This window comes from Felis catus, chromosome C1 (genome assembly GCF_018350175.1).
Source record: "Felis catus isolate Fca126 chromosome C1, F.catus_Fca126_mat1.0, whole genome shotgun sequence".
Taxonomy (NCBI): domain Eukaryota; kingdom Metazoa; phylum Chordata; class Mammalia; order Carnivora; family Felidae; genus Felis; species Felis catus.
Window position 1 is genome coordinate 96,756,689 of NC_058375.1, and position 18,240 is coordinate 96,774,928.

At 42.1% G+C, this 18,240-nt stretch overlaps 1 protein-coding gene across 3 annotated transcripts in view; it reads left to right on the forward strand.

Moving 5' to 3' along the window:
- The first annotated feature begins 384 nt into the window (after positions 1 to 384).
- The window catches only part of MAGI3 (membrane associated guanylate kinase, WW and PDZ domain containing 3), a 249,424-nt gene continuing 231,568 nt past the window's right edge, over positions 385 to 18,240 (forward strand). For all 3 annotated transcript variants that reach the window (XM_011285166.4, XM_045033309.1, XM_045033310.1), the window contains exon 1: positions 385 to 700. In XM_011285166.4, coding sequence (XP_011283468.2) covers positions 385 to 700 — 316 coding nt within the window. The remainder of the gene's footprint in view (positions 701 to 18,240) is intronic.

Genomic DNA, 18,240 nt, shown 5'->3' on the forward strand with positions numbered 1-18,240 from the left:
CTTCACCTCCCCGCCCCCCTGCTTCTGTCTTTCCCGCCGCTCCGCCGCGGAGCCCGGGGGCCAGCCGGCGGCCGTGACCCCGCCCGAAACCCCTCTGGAGCCGCCCGGGGACAGTTCCCCTCTCCTTTCTTCAGCCTCGCCCGGGGTGGCCCTCGCGCAGCCCGGCAGCTCCGGGGAGCGCAGCCGGGAGGGGCGTCCAAGGGGCGTCTCGGGGCTGGGAGCAGCCCGGCCCCAGCGGGCTGCGGTCGGGGGGGTGGGGGCGCCGGAGCGGCGAGGCCCCCTCGCCGGGCTGCACGGGCCGCCGGGCCCCCAGGCTGAGAGGGGGCCGGAGCGGCGCCCCCGCCGCCCGCGCGGGGTCTCCCCCATGGTGCAGCGGGGTTCGGGATGTCGAAGACGCTGAAGAAGAAGAAGCACTGGCTCAGCAAGGTGCAGGAGTGCGCGGTGTCCTGGGCCGGGCCCCCGGGCGACTTGGGCGCGGAGATCCGGGGCGGCGCGGAGCGCGGCGAGTTCCCCTACCTGGGGCGGCTCCGGGAGGAGCCCGGCGGGGGCACCTGCTGCGTCGTCTCGGGCAAGGCGCCCAGCCCGGGGGATGTGCTGCTGGAGGTGAACGGGACGCCTGTCAGCGGGCTCACCAACCGGGACACCCTGGCTGTCATCCGCCACTTCCGAGAGCCCATCCGTCTCAAGACTGTGAAGCCAGGTACGCCGGCCCTGCCTTTTCTGTTGCGGGGTCTGGGGGAGAAGTCGGGGTGGGCGTCCTGGGAGAGGCAGCCACTCCCCACCGCTTATCGCCCTGGGGAATCTTAGACTCCGTGGTTGCTCCGGACTCGCTGGCGAGGGGGAGGGGCGGCGATGGTGATTCCCGTTTTGCCGATGGGAAAACTGAGCTCTGGCTTGGCCAGGCTGCTCTGCAAGCTGTCATAGATTTGCAACCAGAAGCAATTAGGGTTTCCTAAACCTGTAGCCCTGTCTCCTACCGAGAGTTTTTGACTAGAGGGAAAACCAGCCTTTTCCGTTCTCCTTTGTGAAGAAGGTCCTCCTGATTGTAGCATGTTCTTTGGAACAGTCTTACGCGTTTTCTAATAGGGAAAGAGGCTTTCTACTACTGAGGCACTTGGTGCCGGCGTTACTACCTAGTGTACCTAGGAGGGCTCAGCTGCTTCAGTGTTTCTTCTGCACTAGCAACACCTTGGAGCTGACAGCCTAACTCACTCGGTCCAGGTGGTTTCAGGTGTCTGGGTATCGATGCGGTACAGAATGTGGTATGTGGCCCAGCAGTGTGTTCTTGCGGGGAGCTGTTGAATAGTCTGGGTTTCTAAAGAAGACCTAGGTGCCTCTTTCGAGTCACATCTCTTGTAAATCTTTGATTTTACACCGATTTTGTTGACGTGGTGGGTGAGATGGACCCCAGTTGCCCTGGTGTGTTTCACGCGAGTAAAATCTGCTGCCAAGCACATTACGTTTAGGTTTCAAAGCATTGATCAGACTGCGTACAGTGAAACCCGATAGGATGCAATAGTCCTTCTGTATTTGTTATTCACGGCATTGTTCCTTTCGGCATTGGTTAGAACGTGGTTCTGTTTTCTGAGATGCTTGCGGGAGAGAGAGAGAATTATGATCACAACGTTGTTAGGAATCAAACTAGTTTTGCTGAGCGTGCCCCACTGAATATATAGTGCATCAGAATATAATGGGCTGTTTAATTGTGACTTGGGCTAGAGGAATCAGTCCATCCCTTGACTGCAAAATGCTAGAAAATTCGGGAGAAAATTTTAACATGTTCTCTCCCTCTCCCATTGTTTTTTCTTTCTCAGCAGCTCACTTTGGAAATCTCTCTTTCATAGTCCTTGGGCTTAATGGGGACTGATGGTTTGTGGTGCAGTATACGTATGTGAGTATTGTGGGTGTATACACACATACACACACACACACTCACATGTCCCTGTAATCTTAAATGAAGGTTTTCTTCGTGTGATCTCTCATCATGTTCATTTAAAGCTTATGGTTTATGTATGGTTTTCTTTTTTATTGTTAATTTGAATAACTTTGGCAGACTTGAAACATCTTCTGTATAGTTTTGCAAATTCAGAAATTCTTAACTCAAACTTTTAGAGTCATACGTCAAAGGGGGAGGGAAGGTTTTGGGGGCTGTAATGGCTGTAATCTAGGGAGTCAAGCACTGTCTGTAATATGCAAAATACTATATAACACAGCATTTACTAATCTAGATGTCATGTAGTTCAAATCCCATGAGTCAGGGAATAATGAGAACATCTGCATCATTGCCTTGTGTTTTGTTTTGATTAGTTGGGGCACGAATGAGAGTATAACTGTTATTTTCAAAAATAGTTTAAGATTTAATGGGAGGAAGTTGATGTATCCTCAAATTACTGTGATTCTTTTATAGACGGGGAGTATTGGTTTGGTCTGCATGCTATATATTTTCTCAAAGTTTATATCAAATTTGAGAAAATAAATCAGAATTTAGAGTGTATTCAGTAATACGGATTAGCTGTGTTGGATGAACATCATATGCCCCAGAACGTAGTTGACAGTTTTACAGTAATAAAATTCTGCCCTCTTGACAACCTCAGGCACTGTCCTACTTCAAATGTTTGGCCAAAAAAGGGGAATAATTTATATTAATGGGTTGAGCATATTTCATATTTTCTGATCATTAAGTATAAAGGTTCTGAACACTACATTTATTTTTTTAAAGATCTGCTCTGCTTCAGTAATTTCTAAAGGATACCACTATGTGTCATCTGAGTTATTCTTGTTTCTAAGCAAGTTGTAATTTAAAGATTTTAATTTCTCCAAGAATAGTATCCTTAGGTTTCTAATGGGCTCATGTTAAGCATTAGATTAAATGGTTTTCTTGAATGGCTATGCTAAAACATTTGTCATAAAATAGCACGATTTTTGCAGGCTAAGTACAAGATTTCAGAATTAAATTAAAGAAATTAAAGAGCCAAAAGAGGTAACTCCTAGAACTTTGGGTGTGATTAAAACCAGAATAAATACCATCTCCAATGGAGACGAAAATTTTATATTGTTAGGATTAAATTTGAAAAGTATGAAAATACGGAGTGAGGACATTTAAAAAGGAACTTGCTCTGCACGGTTTTTTTTCCCCATTTTATTTAAACTCAGAGAAATGGATTTTCCAATTTAATAAGGAATTGTAAAGTGTACTTAGCACTGTCTCTTGTCTTACAGAACTATATTCATAACATACCATCTAGAAACTAGCACAGTACAAGAATAAACGTAACCATTTTTGTGAGATGTAATATTGGTGGGGGATGATCTCACGTTCATTGTCTTCTGACAAAGTCCATGGCAAAAGGATGTGTATGGATCTTTCCGTGTGTGTGTGTCTAGTACATGCTAAGGGGAGCCCAGCCAAAGCCAGCACCAACACCCGGGTGACTTGAGATTCTTTCTAGCAGGGACCGTCTTTAGCTTTGATTTGGGGCTTACTTTTTTTTTACTTGCAAATTCCATTAAAGATTATAATAAAATAAACTCTTTAAATATGCTTCCTAATCCTAGGCATTTCTTGAAGAATTAGGGAATTTCTTATTGGAATCTTACTCGTATTTAGTATTCACATAGTTCTTAGTGGTGAGTATGTTTCTGCTTCTAAGATAGTCTTTAGTTTCACCCATTCCTTGGCCCAGCTGGTCACCTGTTTCTTAATTACAGCCCTGTCTTTTTTTTTTTTTTTCCTCTGCAAAGAGAGAAGTTTTCACTTGAATTTGAACTTTGTAGTTTCACAGTAGTAAAGGAAGTTGAACTTTAGACCTATGATGAAATTGTTTCATGATCTAGTCCTGTAAGCAAGATTAGTTTCTTTGAACTTATTTCAGAGCATATTTTTAAGCAATTTCTATTCTGATTAACGATAGGAGTAGTTAATTTGGTTCTCAATTTCTCCAGACTGTGAATGTACAGAGTTTTAGGGAATATTCACTTCTTCATATACATTTAAACACCTATTTCAGTGGTTGCGGATTATGTGGCTTTTATTTCAGAGATTAAGTATTGATATAGTAAGTACATGAAATCCTTGTCTACTGCATTATTATGCACACTCTGCTTTCAACTACCTTATGTCTGTTACTGTATCTAGAGAAGAAAATCATGAGGATCAATGTCATTGTTTAAACAAACACTAATTTGAAACATCTTGTTTAATGCCAGTTAATCATAGGTAAAAGTCTTTGCCATTGACTCTTTGAGCGTCTGATTTATAGGGGAATTTTGTTAAAATGAGCACATTCCTAGAAATACATTCCCCATGGGTGGGGACACACTACTAGAAGCTTTTAAGTCAGGATGTTTGTGCTATGCCAGTCATCAATAACCCTATCTCCCTTTCTTTTCACTTTTGGATCTTTTTGTTTTTTTGGTTTAGAGGGGATTTTGGGCTTGGGGGTTTTGTTTGGGTGGTTGTCCTATTTGAAGAAGGGGAGAGTGAGAGAAGTTAGAGTTTAATTGCTAGCCTCCTAGGTTTCCAATACAAAAAAAAAATTTTTTTTAACACCAGAAACTAGGGAACATAGCATTAAATTTTGATAAACCTTAAATTGGAAACTTTCCTGTTTTCTCAAATTTTGGTAGCAGTTTTTTTGGGTCTAAAATTGGTCACAAGTAATTGAAGTAACTTCAGGTTCTGGACTCTTCATTGACACCTTTGATTCATGTGAATAATGGGCTTTTGCCATAGACGCAGAAGAAACACTTAATATTTGGCCCCTTTCAGTTTTCAGATCATTTTTATTTCATTCAGCTTAATGCTAAAACTGGTTTTCGTAGAACGGAACTGTGTTCCTGGGGAATAGAAATTGTTTTTCCTCTGAGATCCTGGGATGTGTTTTATAAAACCTCTTAATATAAGAGACAAATTTCAGTGTGTGTGTGTGTGTGTGTGTGTGTGTGTGTGTGTGTGTTTCCTGGTCTCTAATTTATGTAAGTTGGTGATAAATCTGCATTTGCTCTAGTATCTGACTTACAAAGTCAGTGCATACCCTTCTCAGGTGAATAGTTTCATATAATATCTTTACTATATAACCCCTAAGTGCTTTATAAATTTTGTGAGCGCTTAGGGGTTTGGGGAGTATGTTGTAGGAGAATTTCATTTTTATGAGCCACTTCAGTATTTGGTACCAATTTCAAACTCTGCCAGTTTCCACGTCAATTTTCAGTTGTTTGTAATTTGATAAAGGATACATGTTTTGGTATGGAAGACTAGAATGGTGACTCCTTTAATTAGTCAGTTTTGGTTCTCTTCTGAACTTTCAAGCAATAATTTCCTTGTAATACTACATTTTGGCATAGAGGGGAAAAAAATGCCCTTTATTTAAAACTGCTCCTGAGGGTAAAGTTTTCAGTGGCTCGGCGGCGAGTGTTGTGAGAGACGTGTTTGTGGGGAAGAGTTGCTCTTTTTTTCCTTGAACAAATATTATTCAGAATGTTTCCCTGGAAAGGTGCTTATTTTACTTTATAAAGAGAAAACAAAGGATCAATTACTGGCACACATTCATTCCCTCAACAGACATTTGGTGGCGGTACCCCATGTGAACCAGGGCTGGTGATATAAAAATATGAAATATAAAAGTGAATCAGAAATGGCCTCTGTCTTCCGAGAAGCTCACACTTTTATGGGAGCTTAAGATTCCACTGGTAAGGACTATCTGTAGGAAGCGTTTTCCCTTTTCCACTTTTCCCCTAGTACCTAAATAAAACTCTTTAGGTCAGTTTGAGTATGAATTTTGGTGGAAGCTACACTAATGGGTTGCCAAGCACACTTCTAAAAAGCGGTGCGGGTTTACATGTTAGAATTTGGGTTCTCAAGTCATTCCAAAAAGAGGGAAATAAAATATAGACACAATTATCTTTCGAAAAGCCCTTAGTTAAATTGCTTTCAAAATATACTGTATCTGTGTTTTATTTACAGCGTATTTTATACATTGTATTGTGCCATTTGTAGGATAGGTACTATATGTCTTGTTTCCACTTAACGCTGAAACCAGTTGCTGTGTTTTGGTTGAGCACCAGATGAAATAGTTGGCTCGCATTCAAGAGTTGTTTTGTTGTGTTGTGTCTCTTTAAATAAAACTTATTTCTGGCACGCCTGGGTGGCTCAGTCAGTTAAGCATCTGACTTCGGCTCAGGTCATGCATGATCTCACAGTTTGTGAGTTCTAGCCCGCATATGGTTCTGTGCTGACAGCTCAGAGCCTGGAGCCTGCTTTGGATTCTGTCTCCCTCTCTCTCTTCTCTTCCTCTGCTCATGCTCTGCCTCTGTCTCTCTCTCCTTCAAAAATAAATAAATGATAAAAAAAAATTAAAAATAACAACACCTATTTCTTAATTTTAAGAAATTATCCCCATCTGGGTGTACATAGTGAATTTGTAGGAGTTAAATGTGTACATGTTAAATGTGAAAGAACATTTCCTTTTTGTGGCTTGTTAGGGTCTTTGCCACCTGCTCTTATTTTCTGCCTTTGCTACCTGGGGAGAGAATTGTAAAGAATTTTGAACTTACCCTGGCTTTGAAAGATGGATGTATTTTCGTTGAGTGAAATTAGTATCCTTTTAGTAGTATGTAAGAAGCAGAAGAGAAAAACATGGGGCAAGAATATTCAATACAGATAGGTTTACAGTATAGTCTATCTCAATAGTGTGCGAGTATGTGTATAAAACCTTACTTTGTATAAATGCACAAAAACGGCATTATAGAATAATTGAAAAATGGAGAATCATACTAATTGTTTAAGTATGTAGGTAGTTCTAATATGAATCTTCTTATAAGGTTTGTTTTTTTTTTTTAATTGGAGCTTGAAATGTTTTTCTTGTAGAATAATGTTGGTAAAGTGCTTAATGCTATTTCTACCTTCAGCCTTATTCAACTCATAATGTAATGAGTATTTTTATTTAACCCATAATGTAGCTGAAATATTACCAGTAGTACTGTGCTTTATGGTAATAGGCTTTCTTGTGTTACCTTGGAAGCCTAGCCGATTTTATAGGAAAATGCAATTTCCTAGTCTAGTAAAAAGGGAACTGGAAATAGATTTCCACCTTAACTCCCCCTTCTCTTTTGTTACAGTCACAGTTGACTGACTTCCAGAGAAGAGGGTCATACCATTATATCTCCATCCCCCCCCCCCCCCCCCCCATGTGTTCTGATGCATCTGCATTGCAGTGGTTCCCAGGAGCAATTCTGCCTCCCTCCCCGCTAATTTCAGTCATCCCATGGTGGGGATGCTTGGACTACATTTTGCTGGGGAGCCACCTGAGTGCCCCAAACTTTTTTGTGATAATGTATTTGCGGTTCAGGGCTTTTAAAGTATTATGGAATGCAAATTGGAAGGAAATTTTGCTTCAGATTTATTGAAATGAGCATCTATTCTATTTGGAGGCTGTCCCTCTTGTTTTGGGCATGCATTATGAACAGTAACTGACTTAATTAAAACTTTCTAGCATCTTTGGCTCTTTGCTTTTTCATTGTGGAGATAATTTTAAACACATAATTATTTTTCTTGCTTTCAGGAAGTTTGTGAGAGGGTACCCTGTTTGTCATTGTTGTTCTGATTAGGAATTACTTGTGACTATGAAAAAGTGGGATTTTACTGCACATGATGGACATTTCACAGAAATAGTTTGATGGAATGAAAATACTCTGAAAGGGAGGGAAAAAAGAAGCATTTACTAGTAAATGCTTTATTTCTGACCTTAGTCAAATAATTAAGTGAAATTGGCATTTTTTTCCTCTAATAAAATAATTTTTAAAAATCCCCTTTAATGGAGTAGCCTTGGAGATCTGTTACTCTTTGGATATGGTTATCCAGTTTGCAACAGGTATCCGGTAATAGGTAGGTCAGATCTCATCAGGAAGGGGAAAAAAAAATCCTAATTCACATGTCAATTTCTGTGTTTGTAAGGATTCTTTAGCAAGTGACAGAAACTACTGAGGTTAATTTAGGCTAAGAAATTTATTGGCTTACATACATGAAAATGCACGCCTACGGCTAGCTATAACAGCTAAATTCATGCTCTCAAGTGATGGTCGTTGGGACTATTACTTGGCTCTTTTCCTCTGCGTTGGCTTCTTTTTCAATTCAGATCTCCGTGTAGCAAGAAAGATGGTTCTGAACCCCCAAGTCACACAGAGTCCTTAAAGCTTCTCATCTTTGTTCTGGAATCCAGTAACAAATCTCATGCAGGGACTTTGTGCCCATCCCTTGGACCAGTTGTAGAGAGAGGGCAGCATGGTACCCTGATTGGTCAGGCCTGTGTGAGATGTCTACTGCTGCAGCTGGGAATAGAAAGCACAGTGTGATTAATAACTGTTCTAGAACCCCAGGAGATAAGGGATGGATAGTTCCTCAAAAGACGGGATGCTGGCCTCTTTTAAAAGATTTAATCTCTCCTACTTTGAAACCAACAGCAGTACCCAGTTGTCATCAAGCTATCGTTTTTTAAAAACCAGATAGACTCTAGACCCAAACTGAGGCACTCATTTTACTCAAATAGTTTATTTAAATATTACAGTTTTTGAAGTTTTTGATTTAAAAGTTGCTTTTATCTAAATGGTCTTTAAGAGGTCAACATCCTAATTTAAAATTTTTTTTTAAGTTTATTTTAGAGAGAGAGAGAGAGAGAGAGAGAGAGAGAGAGAGAGAGAGAATGAATGAATCTGAAACAGGCTCCAGGCTCTGAGCTGTCAGCACAGAGCCCAACAACCAGGCTCGAACCCACGAGCTCAGGTCATGGGATCATGACCTGAGCCGAAGTTGGACGCTCAACAGACTGAACCACCCAGGTGCCTCATTTTTTTTAATGTGTGCATTTAAAAGTACTGGTTGTAGTTTTTCGTTTTTCTTTTCTTTCTTTTTTTTTCTTTTTAACATCAAGATTCTCTGAACAGTGCTGCTTGTTCTTAGGTGGATGGGATACTTTGGAGGATCGTTTAATTATCTTTGGCAGTGAGAAAATGATTTTTTTTTATAATCTTTTTTTTAAATTTTTTTTAACCTTTATTTATTTTTGAGACAGAGAGAGACAGAGCATGAACAGGGGAGGGGCAGAGAGAGAGGGTGACACAGAATCGGAAGCAGGCTGCAGGCTCCAGGCTCTGAGCCATCAGCCCAGAGCCTGACACGGGGCTAGAACTCACAAACCACGAGATCGTGACCTGAGCTGAAGTCAGACACTTAACCGACTGAGCCATCCAGGCACCCCGAGAAAATGATTATTAATCTAGTTAATGGAATTTTTAAAACTTAAGATTATTGTACCATTTGAACATGAAATTCTAAAATAATTGCTTTCCAGGATATTTTGCTTTTAAGACAATGGTCTTCTTAAATATAAATTTAAGGATGCATTTTTATTGTATTTCTAAGCGTTTCCTAACAATACCTTTCAACCATGATCTCAGAGAAGTCAAACATAACGAGCCTACTACTTCACTGACTCTTTGAAACACTCTTACACTTAAGCGTGTACTGTGGTATCTGTTTAATCGCCTAAAAAGTTACTTGCAGACATTGTAGGATAAAATCAAACTACCTTTGTTTTTTCCAACCTCCACTGGGGGTATTTGGAGTGGAAGCTGAAAATTGGAAGAGGGGTGAATAATCCGAATATCTTTGCACACTATTTTTACCTTCTTGATTACCATATAAATATCTTCAACTTGGTACCATAAAAATAATGTTAATATCAACCTTCAGTTGCCATGAACAGTAGGAGTTTTGCAGTTTGGCTCATCGTGGTCTGGTAGTTTGTATCTTTCGTGAATGTTGAACATTGCCAAACTAATGGTAAATATTCTGTACATCAAAACCAGTATTCACGGAATTGGGTGTGATTTCTCAAGAATCATAGCATGATTTTGTATTTTCAGATTAGTTTATGTCCATCTTGGGACGTCTTTAGACCATATTTGGAAAATCACTGCTTCTACTGCAGAAGTCTATTACCAGAGTTCAGTATTAATCCCATATATTGATTGATTAAACCATGAAATCTGTTAAAATAATACAATTTCCTTACTTCTGCTCACAGAACTGTATCTTAACCCATCTCTATAGCTTTGGGCAAAAGAACATTTTGTTAAAATATTATTAATTTTAGCTACGGATACTTTTCACTAGTTTCAGTGTTTTAAGTTGGAATGTCCATACTCCTTAAAAATTTAGTTTCCTTTTAATAGAGTTAGAATTGCTAACTAGAGCTATCTCATAGTGAAATGCTGGTGAATGAAATGACCCATCAGCCTTCCTTTGGTGCCACCTCTAGGGCGACAACCTTGCCCTGGGTCTAATAGGAATATTCTGACTTGGGGACTTGTTGCAAGAATACTAGCTGCCGAGTACTGAGTAACATCGTATGTCTGTATGTTATACACCCACCTCATCGGGTTTATAAGGTTGTGTGTGTTGGCATACATATATTCCTGGAAAGAACTTTGTGTGTTGTCATTCTCTATGAGTCAGGTGTTATCCTCCCTCTTTTACACGTGAGAAAACTAAGGTGCAGAAAGATGAACACACTGAAGGTCTCAGACTCACGAGGAGGACTGTGAACTGAAATAACTTTTTTTTTTAAACTTTTTTTAACGTTCATTTATTTTTGAGAGAGACACAGTGAGTGGGGGAGGGGCAGAGAGAGAGGGAGACACAGAATCGGAAGCAGGCTCCAGGCTCCGAGCTGTCAGCGCAGAACCTGACACGGGGCTTGAACCCACGAACCGTGAGATCATGACCTGAGCTGAAGTCGGACGCTTAACCGACTGAGCCACCCAGGCGCCCCTGACCTGAAGCAGCTTTGAGTCTTCCCTCTTCACTTTCCAGATAGAAAATTATTTCATTGTGTCTGGAGAATCTGCCGTACTTCCTTTTTCTCTATTAAAAGGAAAAACCCCCACGATTTTGAATTGTTCGAGTGGGTGTTAAATTCAGTAAAACGTTGGGCAAGTACTTAAAATAAAAGCTTCGTTGCTTCTGTTTCTAAACAAAGTTTGTGGCAGTGCAGTTTAATCCGTATAGCCAAACTGCGTGATGAAGTAGTTATTCCCAAGAGTTACCAATCAGACAGAAAGTTAGCATTAATTCTTGCTACTGTTGTAAGATACTGTTCTCAGCAGTTCTATGTAAAGGCCTCGATACTCTTAGCATAAATATACTTGTGAAAATTGTATACCTGGTGCTGCAAATAATACCTTGTTCTCATGTTTCATGTCCACTCACTCTGTAATTCACTCACCAGGAAGGTGTTTGTTAACACACACATCTTGAGCCAGGTGGCCTAAAAAATGCTCTGATGAATGTACACCTGAATAAATTTTGGAACTCGGGATTTTTTTTATAAACATGCAGACTCTGTTCAAAGCATTCTTTGCTTTTAAATAAAATTCAGCTAAGCTAGATAGAAGAATAACTCATTGTATTCAAGTAGATCTCTCTGCTTCCAGGCTTCAGGAACTACACGCTAAGGTGGTTCCATTGAAGAGGCAGTGAAAGCAGGTCGTGAGGTATTGGCACCTCTTAGTCTTTAAGTGTTTGTGCTGTTATGTTTTCTATTTGGGCTTAAAGTCAGCCATTCAGCTGGAAGGAGCCATAGCAATCCAACTAATACCCTTAGTCTACAGGTAAATAAATTGAGGCTTAGCAGTGGCACGTAACTCTGCTCAAGAGTCGTAGCGCAAAGCTGGCAGAGCAGGGACTAGAACTCGGGTTGCTTTTATTTTGGCTTCTGGCAGAAGGATTTCTGTAGGAAAGTTTAGTGAAGTTGGTGGGGGAGAAAAAAAGAAGTAACCTGTTAAACATCTTCTGTCTCTTTATGAGATCTGCCTGATTTTGGAATTAAGTGTCACAGGCCAGACTCGGTCTGTCATGCCATCCGCATGCAACGAGGGTTGTTATGGTAGAGAAGGAGCTGGAGCACGAGAAAGAATTTTAATCGTTATATATAATGTCACAGTTTTCCAGGGCATTTGGAGCCTTACGTAATGCAGTAGTCTGTGGTTAAGATCTACATAGCCAGACAATTGTTGGCTGGTGTAACAGCTGTATGTTTGAGTATTGGTTCTTGTTAGTTGTTTTTAGCTTTGAAAAATTATTTCTCCTCTCAGAAAGATCCTCCACAAGGCTTTCACTGGAGTCCTTCTGAATGGGCGCCCTGTATGGCAGACTCGGGTTTCTCTTCTTGCCCTTCTCGGTGGGGTGATAGTACGAGTCTGAGTTAGAGCCGGCTCCACTTCTGTTTTTTTCCCTCGGCCTGACAAGGGGATGCAGTGGAGGAAAATGACTTCTTAGGCTCGGGACTGCTTAGGGATGTGGTAGAGGAACCGTCAGGGGCACTTCTGGCTCAGGATCCTTGAGCTTGCCTGGCTGGGATGATGGTTGACGTGACTGAGATGCTCCTGCTGAGTACAGCACAAGTAGATGTCTCGGCCCACAGAGACCTGGCCCAGCAGAGAAAATACCCACCTGGGTGCGACAACACTGAAGAAGGGCGTCTGGGTGGCAGCGCTGGGGAGACTGTCTTTATTAGGTGTGACTTATGGGAACGGTGGCATCTTGCTTGGGCCCTTGGTGTGTCTGTGAAAGAATAGCATGGGTACCTGCTGTCAGTCTACCATATATTCTTGCAGTATTGGCCGGGGTAAAGTGCAGGAAACAGAAAGGGATGCAATACAGGGAATTAGTTGCTTAGGGAATCTTTGAAAGGGCTAGAGAGGTGGGCTCAGGCCAGGAATCTGGGAGCGACTTCTAGGACACCTTGGAACAACCTGCCATGGGAGCTGTCCCGTCTGCCACTGTCAGGAAAGTGGCAATCAGGAGGCTGCCACTGCGACTAAGGCAAGAGAAACCGCTGCCCGTGTGATGAAGGGGACCATAGCAGCCAGCAGTGGCTGCTTGAAGTCTGGAATGTGGTGTCTGGCCGGTGCCGTGGCAACTTCTTGATGCCTCTGAGCTGTTGACTAGAGGCTCCCCAATACCCTTGAAGCTGGAGCCTGGACGCTGATACGCCTGTGACCTTCTTTGCTAGCTGAAGACCGCTAAAAGCCACAGGCTGGTGGAGCTCTGCCTTGCTTCTGTCTTCCATATTTTGTGTCCTACGTCTTCATGGTGGAACCAAATTTTCATTCCGAATACTAGTCGTAAAGGAACCTGGAAAATAACATTTTTTCGTTTTCCAGCCTCTGCATTTCAGGAAGGCATACTATAAGCAGGTGAATGCTGCATGCCAGCTGATGGTCCCCACATATCTTTTTAAAGATCGTATTTAAATACACTTTAACCCTTTCCTGATAACTCATTGTCATTTCTGCGAGCTCCTCTTTTTGAAACGGCCTTCGTTGGAATGATCACAGGGCCGATGGATTTTAACATCTCTGTCTTTGTACTAGCTCACGTCTGTCCCACCTCCTGCCCCTGCTGCTGAGATATCTGTGTTTTATATCACTTGATCTCCACCTCCCCTACAAGCCGTAGGCATCCAGGGCAGGGAGAGCACCTCGAATGAAGCAACAGATTCATAGGCTGGTCAGCAACCTGTGATTTCCGTGGCCTAGAAAGATGAATGGAGCCAGTGAGAATCTTTCCTGGGGATGTGAACTCAGACAGAAAGGAAAGAATTTCCAGTTAGGAGTAGGGATTTCAGCTGAGGGGTTTTGCAGTGGTGCGGTGGAGTTGGCCGTACTCTTTTGCAAGACCGATGGTTAAATTTTCAGGAATTGTGTGAGTGAGTTGTCCAGGACAGCCATTTAACAACATTAAGTTGCATAAAATTACAGTTAAGCAAATTATGTTAAAAACAAAGGTATTTAATACTCAAAACTAATGATTTCCTTATTCTCAGCTTTATTGAAGTATAATTGACAAAATTGTAATATATTTAAAGCATACAATGTGAGGATTTGATATACATACACGCTGTGAAAGGACCCCCACAATTGAATGAACATATCCGCCCTTCACATATTTACTGTCTTTATTTTGATGAAAACACTTAAGTTAGTCAATTTCAGTTATGCAGTATAGAATTATCCACTGTAATCATCATGTTATACATTCGGTTGTAACATGACTAAGGTCTGAGAATCTGAAGTTTGCACTGTTTGCCAACCTCACCCCTTTTCCTGTATCCCAGCCCCTGGCAACCACCACTCCACTGTTTCTATGAGAAGATTGACTCCTTTTTCCTTTTTTTTCTTTGTCTTTTTTCTTTCTTCCTTCCTTTTCTTCTCCCCCGCTCTGCTCCCCCCTCTTCTCCCTTGACTCCACGCCCTATTTTATTTTAAATTTTTTTTTCAACGTTTTTTATTTATTTTTGGGACAGAGAGAGACAGAGCATGAACAGGGGAGGGGCAGAGAGAGAGGGAGACACAGAACCGGAAGCAGGCTCCAGGCTCCGAGCCATCAGCCCAGAGCCTGACGCGGGGCTCGAACTCACGGACCGCGAGATCGTGACCTGGCTGAAGTCGGACGCTTAACCGACTGCGCCACCCAGGCGCCCCACGCCCTATTTTATTTTAATACATTTTACTACCATCTGTGCTCTTGGGTTTCTTTACATTTATTATCTCTGAGTGGTGGAAATGCTATATAATAGTATGGGGAGGGAGAGTCAAGGTTGGAAAGGCCATGCTAAGCCATGTACCAACTAATGTTATAGGAGAAGAAAGTATGAGTGAGCAGAAGAAATGATGCATGCTGTGGGCCTGAGGGGTGTTCATAGTAGACCGTAGGAGGGAAGGACCACAAACTCCACTTCCCAAGGTCCAGGATCATTCTGGAGTCCTCCTACGGCTCTAACCTCCAGGAGGTGCAGCCCTACCTATTTTATTCCCTGTTCTTGGAATTGTGTGAAATTTTGAATTCCTCTGTGTTATCAGCCTTAATAGAACACTTTGGAATTTTAATGGTATTTTATTTATTTATGATTATGTGCCTTTTCTCATGAAGAGGAGACCGTGTGTTGAAAGTTTGGGTTCAGGTTTTGTGGGATGAAGATTGAGGTAAAGAAGGTCAAGAGGGGCAGGAGCAGTGTGATGTGTGGTTATTTCTGGAGAGGAGCATTTGTACCTTGTAGTTTTTGATCCACATCCCTGCCCCAGGTACATTTCGTATTAGAAGATTGAAATCTCCACTGAGGGATGGCTACTGTAAATGTATATATTTCACTCTGTGGCGTTTTTCATGTGTAAACCGTGCACAGACTGGTAGAGTTACTTGTACACGGAGTAGCATGTTACTGTGTAAATGCCCTAAGCCTCAAAGGCTAGAGAGAGTCTTGGGGCGCAGGTGGTCTCTCTGGCTTCTCTTGTAGCTCACTGCCTCAGCCTCCTCGGCTGCCTTTGATCAGCTGCTCCCTCTCTGCTCATCTCTCCAGTTTTGTTTTCTCTGTACTCTGAGTGCTTCTCCCATGCGTCTCTGCTTTCCAAAGAGAAAACTGACCTTGGAGAGATCCTGCCCGCCAATCGCAGCGTGCCTTCACTTCCCCACGTGGGTTGTCCGATCTCAGGGGGTCAGGTGGAAACCTAGGGTGGCCTTCATCTATTTTCTTTTATGTTTGTCCTTGCCTAGATAGTCGGGAGCTGCCCTGTACCCCCAGAACATGTGCGTGTATGTTTTTTCTATTTCTGGAGTTGGAAGTATTCCAGAAACCTGGTCTCTAGGTAATATTTTATTTGATGTCCTTGTTTTAGAGGTTCAAACTGGACTGCACATAGTAAACAAACCCTGTCTTTTAAAAAGTCATCTTAGAAAAAATAGTGATTGGACGGGCACCTACCTGGGTGGCTCTGTTGCTTGAATGTCCGACTTCAGCTCAGGTCATGATCTGACAGTTTGTGGTTCAGAGCCTGGGGCCTGCTTCAGATTCTGTATCTCCCTCTCTCTCTCTGCCCCTCCTCCACTCAATACTCTCTCTCTCTCTCTCTCTCTCAAAAATAAACATTAAAAAAAGTAGTGATTGGAAATGGATCTTTGAAAGGCCAATAGATAATCTCTTAAGATCATTTCTTACTCATTGAAAGCATAAAAAGTTGCCTAACTATGGCAGTTAGTCTGCTGTTGAAATTCTTGTTAGCATTCTATCCCTTTATCAGTATTAAGGAACTTCTTACAATATAGAAATATAGAACAATATAGAAATATTTTATCATCCCCCCAAAATAGTAAATGGGAATAGGTATAATTTGTCTTATAACCTGCAGTTTGCAAACTTTTCACCTCCTAAGATACTACTTTTTCTCTATCACTGGCACTGGTGGTGATTAGAGAACATCTATGCAAACAATATTAAAAGCTCACAGCTCAGGGGCCCTGGGTGGCTCAATCGGTTAAGTGTCTGACTTCAGCTCAGGTCATGATCCCGTGGTCCTCGAGTCCGAGCCCTGCATCAGTCTCTGTGCTGACAGCTCAGAGCCTGGAGCCTGCTTCGGGTTTCTGTGTCTCCCTCTCCCTCTGCCCCTTCTCCCCCGCTCGCACTGTGTCTCTCTCTGCCTCAAAAATAAATACACGTTAAAAGAAAAAAAAAAGTTCACAGCTCTTGTGTGGCCATTTTCTAACTTTGGGGGCCTGAATACTTGAGGTGATAGGGTCAGAATTTCTTCTTTGTGCTTTTATGGAGTCCCTCTCTTTAAACAATGGTGCGGCCTTGCTGAGCTGTTAATTGGCTTCCTGCTCATAACAATAATTTCTGAAAGAACAGTTGTGTTAGTGTGTGTGCGGTAAGTGGTCCTCACATACCACTTAGCCAAACATTTCTTGTCCTGATTTTTCACCTCAAGCTGCTCTAGGAAGCTTTTCACTAGGGGGAACAAGAGTATCTCCATTTCTGTTGTCCTTGTTGTCTATTGGTTCTTAAAAATAATGGAACTAAATAGAAACACAGGGCTTGGTGCATGTAACTTTACTTTACACACCACAGTTTAGGGCCAGTTGTCTTTTTTTTAGGTTCCTAGAGGTGAAATTACAACCTCCAGACCATCTTTTGGCCAAATCCAAACAGATTTTTAGTAAAGTTTGATGGAATTTTACATAAAACTGTGGCCAAAGCACAGTTGAGTTGTAGGACTTTAAAATGTGGGCTTGGAATCAATCTGTGGTGGGATCTCAGTTCTACCACTTATCATCTGTTACCTTGGACAGATTACTTAGAAGCCTCAGACTTCATCTGTAAAGTGAATATAATCCTGCATATCTCATAATGTTGAAAAATATTGTGTTAGATACAATTGGGCAGGATGTTTTTCCCTACTGTTTTAAAATGGCCCAGAAAAATCATTACTATTATTTTATTCATGATCCTTGTTTGTAACAGGTTTAGAATGTTTACTGTTTTAAATCACTGACCTAATTACATTTCTCATAATTATAATGCTGTTAATTCAACCATAGAGATAACTAGGAGTTATCCTGGAGAACTGGGACCAGTAATGAATATGGCTTTTCTTATTAAGTATCAAAATTCAGAAATATACGTGGGTCTGCCTTAAAGATAAATAATACCTTCATGAGCTGAAAACTGCAACTTTAGGTAATAATGCAGTGTATACCTAGTTTGGAATTGTGTGCCCCCAAAAGGTATGTTGAAGTCCTACCTCCAGGACTGCAGTTTAGAAGTACGGTCATCGCAGACATAATTAGTTAAGATGAAGTCCTCCTGGGGCGCCTGGGTGCCTCAGTCGGTTAAGCATCCGATTTCGGCTCAGGTCATGATCTCACGGTTCGTGAGTTCAAGCCCCATGTTGGGCTCTGTGCTAACAGCTGAGAGCCTGGAGCCTGATTCAGATTCTGTGTCTCCCTCTCTTCGCCCCTCCCCCCATTCAAGCATGCGTGCATGTGCACACTTTCTCTCTCTCTCTCTCTCTCTCTCTCTCTCTCTCTCTCTCTCTCAAATAAATAAAACACTAAAGAAAAAGTGAAGTCCTCCTGAGTAGGGTAGGGTGGGTTCTTCAGAGAAGAGACACCTGAGGGGGAGGATGCTGCCCGACCACGTGACTGTGGAGGCAGCGCTTTGAAGGGCTGCACCTGCCAGCCAGGGCCACTAAAGATTGAGGGCTACCCCCAGAAGCTAAAAGAGACAGAGACTCGACCCAGGATCTTGGAGAGAGTGTGGCCTGATGGGACCTTGTCTGTGGACTTCTAGCCTCCAGAGCTATGAGAGAATAGATTTCCATTGTTTTGAGCCACCTAATTTGTGGTACTTCGTT